Source organism: Mesitornis unicolor, unplaced genomic scaffold (assembly GCF_000695765.1).
Source record: "Mesitornis unicolor isolate BGI_N332 unplaced genomic scaffold, ASM69576v1 scaffold36279, whole genome shotgun sequence".
Lineage (NCBI taxonomy): Eukaryota > Metazoa > Chordata > Aves > Mesitornithiformes > Mesitornithidae > Mesitornis > Mesitornis unicolor.
This window is the reverse complement of record NW_010206041.1, coordinates 18,296-28,763: the sequence shown is the minus strand read 5'-3', so window position 1 is coordinate 28,763 and position 10,468 is coordinate 18,296. Positions and strand designations below refer to the sequence as shown.

General features: G+C 51.6%; 1 protein-coding gene across 1 annotated transcript in view; it reads left to right on the top strand.

Moving 5' to 3' along the window:
* Positions 1-9,999: 9,999 nt before the first annotated feature.
* AVPR1B (arginine vasopressin receptor 1B) overlaps positions 10,000-10,468 on the top strand; it is a 1,898-nt gene continuing 1,429 nt past the window's right edge. The window contains 1 exon segment of the mRNA XM_010191622.1: positions 10,000-10,468. This exon segment is cut by the window's right edge and continues 27 nt beyond it. Coding sequence (XP_010189924.1) covers positions 10,000-10,468 — 469 coding nt within the window.

The following is a 10,468-nucleotide window of genomic DNA, read 5'->3' as shown; positions in this document are numbered from 1 at the left end:
AGCTGCTGGAATCACCTTTTTCTTTAATTTTTTAATTTAATTTTATTTTTTTACCATGATCCTGGGATAGAAATATGGCCTAATGACAGGAGAGTGCCACTTTCGAGGAAATTACCATTCCCCATCAAGCAGACAATCTAATTCCTGATTTAGGTCGTTCCCTTTCCACACCAGTTGCAGCTGAACCCCTTCTGAGGTCATCCTCTGTTGGCAAAATAAGAAACGAGGAGAAAAATAAAGCCCACAGAGTCTCAGCAATGGTTCATTTAAAGCCTTTGCTGAAGTTTTCTTCTGGCTAGTCTTTTAATTTGACTTTCTAAAACTTTTTGCAGCTGTGTTTTGACTTTGTGGCTACAGAAAAACTTCCCTTCACCAAAACAGCTTCAAAAGGCCATAACTGCCATTACCTCTCCTCCACTGGCCAAACCAGGATAACCTCTGGAGAATACGATGACTGGGACTTGGCTTCCCTTGGGAAATCCTCCTCTTCTCTTGGAATTTTGCTGAAGTTCGGGGCACACTTACGGGTCTGCTTTCCCTCGGAAATGCCCTCAAGTGAATAATAGGTAGTGGAGAGCCATTTAAATCCAATTAAGTAACTCCTTGCCTATTTGAGGCTATCAAAGAAAGAAAACAGCTGCTGAGGGGTCATCCAAACAGCAGGCCGTGAGCAGACGTAATCTGGGGCATCAGGATTTAAGAACGTCCAAAAATGGTGTGCACAATTTAAAAAGCTTTGATTTAAGTTTGCATCCACTCTGCAGCACTGAGCTTCTCAGGAAGCCAGAAATCCTCAGGGACCATGTGGGAACGGCTACTTAAAACAGCCCTTCCCCATCACAGCTCTTCTCCCTGTTTCCTGTCGCCTTCTCTCCCTCGATTACACTGTGAATTTGAAAGAAAAAGGCAATTACCTGGGCTGTCAGAAAGGCCGTGCTGTTTTACTGCGGGTCAGGGAGGATGCTTGAGCTTATCTTAAATTCCCAGTCTGGACTGGTCACCGCTGCTCGGCAGAGTTTTACACCATTCCCAATGTGACTGTGCCGGCAAATCCTCAGACTGCTCAGGACTTGCTTTCTCCTCGCTCCACAGAGGAGCTCGTTAGGGCTAACTACACTTAATTTTAGCATTTCCCAACACTCTTACTGTGTTTCTCTCTGGTGACAGACTCTGCCGCTGCTTTGCTCTTCTCTAAGCTGAAGTCCAAGACAAAACCACAATGAAATTCAACGTTTAATCTAGCACGGCCTCCCAGCAGTACACACTTTGCTGGAACTTATTAACCAGCTCCCAGCTTGTTCCCTGCATAATCAGCTTGTACTTCAAAGTCTCCGTCAGCAGACAGAGCTAAATGACGATGTTAAATCCACTCATGTATAAAATTAATTAGTTGTGGGGCAGGACGGTGGATACTGGTTGTCAGAAGTTGGGATATTAGTCAAATGGGGTTACCACGGGCTCTGGGGAGCTTTGTGACTTCCCAAGCAATGCCTCCTGCTCCTCTACCCCCAATGTGGGCTTTCAAGCGGGGCGGATGGGAAGAGCACTGGGGCTCCCTGCAGGGGAGGAGAATTATCCCCGAGCGCAGCAAAGCCTGCGCCTGCTCCCGTTACGGGCAGAGGGGCGGCTCCCACACCCAGCACAAACGCACACTCCCAAGGTCAAGCCGTGTTCAGCCCGATGCCAATTGCTGCTGCAGAACCCACCCAGCACTGCAGTTGCCCTCCAAACGGCTGCGGTCAGGGCTGCTCTGCTCTGCAGCCGGAGGTGATGGAGGCGTCTCAAGGCCAGGGTTCCCCAGAGGTTGTTAATCAAGTCCAGGGCTCGCTGGGACCCCGGCCTGGCTGCTGGGAGCAGCAGGGATTCTGTTACGCACAAATCACCGGGAGCAAAAACAGCATCTGGCTCCTCACTGCTGAAACAACACGCACAGGTCACGCCAGGGAGCCGTCCCTTCTCCTCCACATCTCTGGTTTCCTTCTAGGTTAATCCTTTCCCAATTAGCTTCTGAGGATGCACACATAAATTTCATTATTTTCAAGTCTCACCATCACAGCTGACGATTGAAGAGACCCTGGACCCGTGAGGCAAGGAACAAGGGGTTTAGCAGTGATTTTCACGTCTCAGTTTGATCCCACAGTTAGCTGTAAATCCACCCCTCATCGAGGCCGTGCTTGCTCTCACCTCGGTGTGACAGGCATGGTGCTTTGCTAAGCCTCGGGGTGGGACTCGGTGCCCTGAGCTGATTTGGGTGATCTGCAGGGAGAGCCAACAGCCCACAGGTTACGATCCCAAACTCCTGCCAGACTCCATGGAGATCTCGCTTCGGCACTCGATAGCGAGGAAAACTCCTTCAGCACAACCAGCACAGTCTGTCTGCCGAGCACAGGCGGATACAGGGATTTTTCACCTCCCCTGAAGCCAGGATGCAGAACAGACTTAATCATTGCAATGCTGTCATAGCAAGACCCATATTCTCACAGCCGTACAGAAACTATGCATGAAAAATCACCCACTGCTCGACCCGCATGTTAACGTGGTTCATTTTCTGGACGACAGCAGCTCGGTGAGACAGGGAGATAATGGAAAGGTCGCTGAAGAAACCCATCGATTTCGGGCTGTGGTTTCCCACCAGCAGACTCTCGCTGCAGACTGATTTGCTCGTCTGATGAAGTGATAATCCATTACAGCCAAAAATACACAGATCGTCTGAATTGTGAGTGATAAAACTGTGCGTTTGGCAGGTTCCAAAATGTCATTATTCTGAAACATGGGGCAACATTTCCCATTTGCAGCAGCGCTAAGTACATCCTCGTGGCCTTTCAAATCTGTTGTGCAAATGCATCCGAAATAGCTGTTAAGAGACGCCTTGGCAATTAGCACCGTACCGCAGGGAGAGCTGGGGACAAAGCAATTGTCTGGCGACGTTAAATGTGTTCTGGGGAGGTGAACAAACCTGACACAGCCTAACCCAACCAGTGACCAAAATCATCCCTCTGTCTATGATCTGCCTGAAAAATGAGTTAAGCTCCTGCCACGGCTGTTCCCTTTCTTTGCCATTATCAGACACTTAAAGGCACCATCAGATACTTCTTAAATCAATTTCTGAGGAGGGGGCAGAATAATTCCTATCCTGTGCTGCTTGAATACGTTATTGGACAATCAGTGGCTTTCATAAAAGCTCTGGATTGTTGGCTTTGCCATCCAAGCAACCAAATGTTCTTAAGCACAACTGCTGCCTCCCCAGAGGAGTCCTGGTCTGCAAGGAGCTCTTCAGAAAGAGGAGGACGACCTTCCTGCTTTGTAGACCGAAAATAACAGTTTCATCAGGTTAAAAAATAAAACAAAAAAAACAAAAACAAAACAAAACTGAGATGCAGAAGAATATTCAGATGTTTATCTATGGATGCCTGGGAGGTTTAGACTGGGTTTCCCATTGAGTTGAATAATCCCTGAACACTGGAGCACGCGTCTGAGTGAGATGACGAGCACGCCCATCTCTGATGCTAACAGTAGTGGATATAATCCTAAATTCGCACAGCAACAAGTGTCCCTGCAGCATCCCAGATGCTGGGAATGATGCCCATGGGGACTCAAACCCACACAGGCCAGGACGGGGACATTGCGGCTCTGCACGGTGCCGCTGGGCGCAGAGCACATCCCGCAGAGCCGTCCTGGCCGGCCCCGCATGGCCCTGCCCGGTCCTGCTGGTACCGGGTCTGGGCAGCCTGGTCTGACCCCACACCGCCCGTGGGGTGAGCGGTACACGGTGTGCAGCCACTGTGCTTTATCACCTCCTGCTCAGCCACCTCGCATCGGGAGAGGATTAAACAGCATTAACTGCCTTCCCAAAGGCTCCCATCCCACTGCTCCGTCTGCCACAGACCCGAAATGAGGATTAACCACCCTGGTCCTAACCAAAGGGTGGGTGCTGGTGAAGTGCGAGGGAAGGGCTCGCCGTGCTTTAGCAAGCCCTCCGAGCTGGAAATGGGCACGTTTCCACAGCAGAGCTGGCAGCGGGGATGGCAGTGCAGGTTGGTGGGGTGTCACCTCTCACCAAACCCCCTGCATCTCCCAGTCCACACCAGGAAAGCCTGCTCCCGGCTCCCAGTCAGGACTGGTCTGGGGCAGCATCTCCTCTGGTGTGCAGGGCTGTGGTGCTCTCCAGCCTCCGCGCCTGGGACTGCCAGCCCCACAACAGCAGGGATCACCAGAGCGGTGACAAACCACAGATGCCCAAGAAACCACCAAACAGAGCCCGCATCCTGGTGTTACAGCTCCATGGGCGCTGCGAGGATCCTCTGCCCTCGGCCATTTAATTGGGAGAAGCAGGCAGCGTATTTAGAGCACAGCTTTCTGCTTCGTTTGCAAGAACCACAGCACAGGGAGGAGGCAGACGATTACAGCTACGTTTCCTAGGAGATTTTCACACACCAAGATGGGGAGAAAAAAAAGCCAAACCACATTTCTTGCGAGCTGAAGGTAGCAATTCCACTGGCACTTCTGATCTGTTAAGCATGTCGAGCTAAACTAGTAGAGAAAATACCATAACACGCTTTAATTGGGCTTATTTTGTCCTATTCTCCACACACGCAGAAAGACAGCAAGGACAGGAAAGGAGCTGCTCAAACGGCTTAAGAGAAGCAGCACCTCTGGTAGTGGCACTGCCATGGGCCAGGACTTGTCTATCAGCATCTTCAGGTCCCTTTGCTTGACAGCCCAAGAGCTTTCAGGGCAATAACGTCAGGGCAGGTGAGAAATATCCCGTTCTAATTGAATGATATGGACTGACCTTGGTGCAAGTCATTGATGGAAGTGGTCCCATCGAGGCAGCTGCACAATCCCAGACAAGTTTCCCTGTATTTGGGCATAACCTGGGCCCAACCATCACATCAGCAAGAACGACCTTCGGTCGTGAAGCCTTGAACTTTGCTGTAGCGGGAGAGCACAGATCACTGCAGATGCTTTCCCCATTATTCATCTTGTAATACATTGTCCTGAAGCAGCTGCTCCTCTCCTTCCATAGCCCTGATTGATGCCTCCCGTACCAGGATGGCAGTGGCTGCTGAATAACCGCAGCGTTTTCATCAGGCAGGAAGGGGAACAGCAGACAACGCAGACCCGAGGCCATGGGAAGGCTCTTGCTCACTTCCCCCCGTACCTCATCGTTCAAGTAAACCCATCCTAAACCCTGTGCTCTTCTTTGTCTGCACCAAGGGGAGGGAGGGGGCGAGAGCAGCAGCTCCCATCCCACACCTCCAGCACGCCCATGCCCAGGAACACCACCGCAACCCCCATTTCAGCTGCAGATGTTGAAGGGCTCGTGGGCTGAGCCAGCTGTTGGTACCAAAAATAACACAAAACTTATCCCTACAGGGATGAAAATCCCATGCACGGATCAGACCTCCACTGTGAAAGGAAAACACAGGACCTAAAGAAGTCCCTTTCCCAGCCGCTTGCCCACAGCCTCTGCCCGCCCGTCCGTCTGTCCACACCGCAGCACACAGACACAGCAGCCTGTCAAGGGAGGACAGGAAAAAGCCATTTGTTCCCAGCCTTGAAATGTGATTTTGCTGTTGTTTTTTTCATTATTGATTTTAAGGTTGTGAATGCTCTGGCTGTGTCTGGTTTTTAAATGCTAATGACGGTAACAGCAAAGGGAGATGAGGGAGTTTGGGAAGGAAATTGAAGCATTTCACAGCTACCAAAGTCTTTAAACATCGCCGGCTGTACAAGGAAACCAACAGGGAGAACCGAGGATGATAAACAAGTAATTTGCTATCTCAGAGCTGCCTGTAGCTTCAATTTTTCCTCTGGCAGTCGTCTCTACTTAAGCAGACTGTTTCCACACACATGGGTCAAACGAAAAGACACAGCGAAACAACAAGGAGAAAAAGTGAACTGTAATGGAGTTATCAGCTGCAGTAAGACCCCAGGATGGGATTTGTTTTATCCACCAGAAATCCCTGGTGCTCTTCAGCTGTGGGGCGTTTTGGGATCACCCACAGACCCCGCCAGGAGAGGAGGCTGGGGCAGACCCAGACAATGGGGGGCAATGGGGAGTGATGGGGGGCAAAGAGGGGTGATGGGGAGCGATGAGGGGTGATGCTCTGAGCCAGGCTGGGTCAAAGTCACAGCTTGGCCACGGCACCTCCAGGGACGGCAGCTCAGCCCGCAAGTTTACGTTCAAGGCAATGCTTTTAGCACCGATACTTCAAAATGTAGGTTTTTAATGCAACACTGTCAGCTTTTGTTATTCCGCTTGCCAGTTTTTACGGCTTCACATGGATTTCCCATTAAAATCAGAACTGCTTGTTCTGCCTGGCAGCGTCCCGCGCTTTGGGGGCATTTGCCATGTGTTTAGCACATTTATTTACGCACCCAGACGCGCTCTCTAATATTAAGCAGGATCAGAGGTTTTAATTAAATGGAAAAAACAAATCAGAATGAGGAGAAGGAGGGAGGAAACAGAGAGGCTGACTGACACATCTGGCTTATAATTACCTTAAAACTAGAGAAGCTCCTGTCTCGAGTTCCCAGAGCTGTGTGACAGATATTGCTGCCCAATTATTGTGCTTTCTCAGGCAGGTAACGAGAGTCACAGAGCAAGGGCTGACCCAGGTGTCCGTCTAGAGACAGTTTCATATTTGGGGCATTTCACATGGTATTGGGATGGAACAAGTGCAAATCCTTTTATCGCTTGCAGTAAGGGGTGCACCCACATCCCCTCCTCGGTGACCACCCCACAGAGAAGTCTGTGACCCTAACACAGACACCACTTTTCTGAGCATTCTTCACAAATATTATTAAAAAACACAAAAATCAGATCATATCAAGGTTTCAGCTTCTGAACTCCTTAAGTCTGAGAAAACAAAGGACGGTCCTACACGGAGCTAAGTCAGTGGTGACCAAGGCTTTTAAGGTCCCGAGGCCTCTAAGAGCTGCAAAGCCTCAGCAGTCGATATTTCAGGAGATGGAAGTAATCCATGGTTTATTTTTGACAGAGTTGGCACTAAACACAGCATTAGACACCAGGAGCTCCCAGCCCTCATTCCCCCCTCAGCCTTTCCAAGGAGATGATCCCAAGCTGCTCTAAAGCAGTTGCGACACCATTGATTTTACAGCATCCAAACCAGTGTGAAATAACCAAATCTTGCTTTTTCCTGACCTGAACCACAAAAGGCATTTCAGTGATTAAATGCTAAAGACAGAAGACAGACCGAGTGCGCTTTGTGCTGTCAGCAGTGTAAGCTTAACACCATCACGTACCACAAATAGAATATTTGTGTTGAAAAGCGAGCCCAATCAGCATTTAAACCCAAGCCAACCAATTTTATTTATTTCTTTAACCAACAAGCTGCCCACAAAGCAAAGGAACCGGCTGCTCTGCCAAGGGATTTAGCAAAACCTCTGTGCTCTGCAGGAGAGGAACACAGGATGTGGCTGGTAACTGAAACAGCGCTTTATGTGCGGTGCTTCGTGGTGTATCCGTGCTACCAGATGCCAAAAATCAGCTGTGCCATGCAGTATTACCTTGGCAAACCAAGTGTTAATAGCTTAGAAAGCCAGTTACATGGCCCCATAGCCCAGCATCACACCCAGAGGAAGGGAAGAGAAAAACAGACCTTGTGTCAGCAGCTTTCACAGCATTTCGGGGCTCAGGTCACCCCACAGCAGCACCAACCAGCAGCACAGAGCCCTTGGATGGGCACACACATCTTCACTGAGGACACAGATCACCACAACATCCCCTCACCACGCAGCGCCTCCAAACCCTACTGCCCCAGGGCTTGGCTTAAGCCCAGCCCTGCCCGGCTGGGCTGGGCTGGGCTGGGCTGGGCTGGGCTGGGCTGGGCTGCCCTATCCAACCCTGCCCTGCCCTGCCCGGGCACAGCTGGGCTATCAGCTCTCAGGGGTCCCAAATGAACCAGCCCTGTGTAATTCCTGGCCTGGAGCACCCATCTCTGGTTTTGCTGAAGCACGAAAAGCCAGGCAATACTGGTGATGTGTCAAAATGTTCAGGAAACCAGTGAAAGAAACTGAGTTTATCTTTTAATCCATCTGCTTGAAAGATTTCCTTGCTGTGATAATCTCTTTCTCTAAAGAAAATTAATTTCTGTTTTCCAAGGATCATTTTTTCGTTCGTGCATTAGCTTCACTTTCCTCTGAGCGCCTTTGCAGAAGTGTTCTCCCCACAGCGAAACTCTGGTAAATCTGAAGTAAAAGCTCTAACTCCCAGGGAGTTGCTCCCAAATCAAACTGGTGCCAGCGAAAGCTAAGTCTGTCCTCAAAACCCTTTTTCTCTGCAGAATCTGCCCTTCCATCTCTGCCTCCATCTTAGCTTTCTGTTGCTTTCTAGGTTTTCTTGCACTGCCCTCTATTCATCTTCCAGAAAATCAGCTGTCTGACCACAAAGACAGAAAATCACATTATTCACTGAAATACCTTCCTATCTAACTCCAGCACCTCAGCCAGGCACTTTCCTGTGATGGGCACTTTATATCCGTAGGGTCTCTTATAAGGATGAATGTCTTTTAATTAGGTACAAACTGCGCTCATTTATGGTTATTAGAGATGATCTGCAAATCTTTATTCAGCAAATAACAGCCTTCTTGCAGGCAGCTTAATTACAATATCCCAACCCGGTGTCGAGCAGACGAGGAGGGGAGAAGCCCGTGCCCGTGCATTGCTTTTGTTTGCTTTTCAGGAAAGCAAAACAAACGCTGGCAGTAAATGAACAGCTTTATTTCTTGTTGATATTATTCAACAGCCAGTGGGGGAAATACAGACTGTAGTGTTGCAAGACAAAAGAGAAACCGTGTGTATACACACAGGTATATTTGTATACATAGGCAAGGAAAACGCTTTGCAATCGCACTCCATGTGGGAAGAGGCATTGGGGGCTCGGGAAGGAGTGGGAAGGGGGAAGCAGGAGGGGCAGCAGCCCCTGCTCAGCTCTGCTAAGGCAGCTGAGGTGCATTTCACCACAGCCCCATCTGTATTTCCAGCCACAATTTACATGTTTGTCCTTGACTGGGGGTGTGCTGTTGTCCATTGCCTTTCATGGGGCCTGACTCCTGCAGCTCTGGGAGACCTGCAGCCCCCCATCCCCTGGGGTCTGCTGGGCCAGGAGGAGCCAAGGGCAGAGATTTGGGGGGTCTGGCCAGCAGGGACAGTGCAAATCGGAGGCAGAGCGTCCCCAGCCCTGACACCGCAGAAGAGGGGACGCAGGGGACAAGGGCGGGAGGATTCCCAACCTTCGGCTCTTGCCCAGAAATCGCATTTGGAAAACGCCGCTGCAAAGCCCAGCGGCTGCAGCTCCCGGGAGCGCGGTGGGAGGGGACGCGGCTCTCACCTGCCCGCAGCAGCGGAGCCGGGCGCAGGGGCCAGCCCGGGGGGAGCTGCCAGGGCATAAAACCCAGACCCGGGCGGACAGCGGCACACACGGAGACCGGGAGCCACCGCCGGCATCCGGCCACGCCACTTCCCACAGCAACAGGGACACTCGGACACCGCTCACCTGACTTCTGCTATTCCTGGAATGAACAGAGCAAAGAGATGCAGCCGCTGTAGCATTTTCTGTTACTTTTACCGTACTAAGAAGCAGCAAAGAGGACTCCCCTTTCTCCTTCAAGCTACCAGCTCAGGGAGGAGAGAAGATGCACAAGATGAGCAGGTCACAGAGCAATGTGAATTTGGGAATGTCGGGTGCAGACAAGAGAAAGATCAAGGACTGAGCCAGGGCCTGTTGCACCTCTTGATTATTGGGATTAGCGTGATGCTGAGCTGCGCACGGCAGAGGAGGTGACATCCTGCACCGGTGCTGGGGGCAGCAGGAGGAGGCGCATCCAGCCCCCCCAGCCAGGGCAGAGGGGCCAGGGCAGTGGTGCTCAGGGGCAGCACCGACCTCCAGTGCTCAGCCCTGCGGAGGCAGGGGAGGGTTTAAAGGAAATCAGAGACGAGCTTTATAGCTGTGCTCCCAGAGAGCTTCCCGAAGGGATGGAGCCAGGCTGGGGCTGGAACAGCACTCGTCACGGGAGGCATGGCCAGGGGCTGCTGAGCCCCCAGACCCTGGCCGGGGACCCCAACCTGACCCTCTTGCACACACGGGACGAGGAGCTGGCCAAGGCGGAGATCGGGGTGCTGGCCACCATCCTGGCTGTAGCCACCGTGGGCAACGTGGGGGTGCTGCTGGCCATGTACCGCCTGAGGAGGAAGATGAGCCGGATGCACCTCTTCATCCTGCACCTGGGGCTGACCGACCTGGGCGTCGCGCTCTTCCAGGTGCTGCCGCAGATGATCTGGGAGGTGACGTACCGCTTCGTGGGGCCGGACCCGCTCTGCAGGGCCGTCAAGTACCTGCAGGTGCTGAGCATGTTCGCCTCCACCTACATGCTGATCGCCATGACGCTGGACCGCTACGTGGCCGTGTGCCACCCGCTGCGCACCCTGCGGCCGGCCAGCCGCC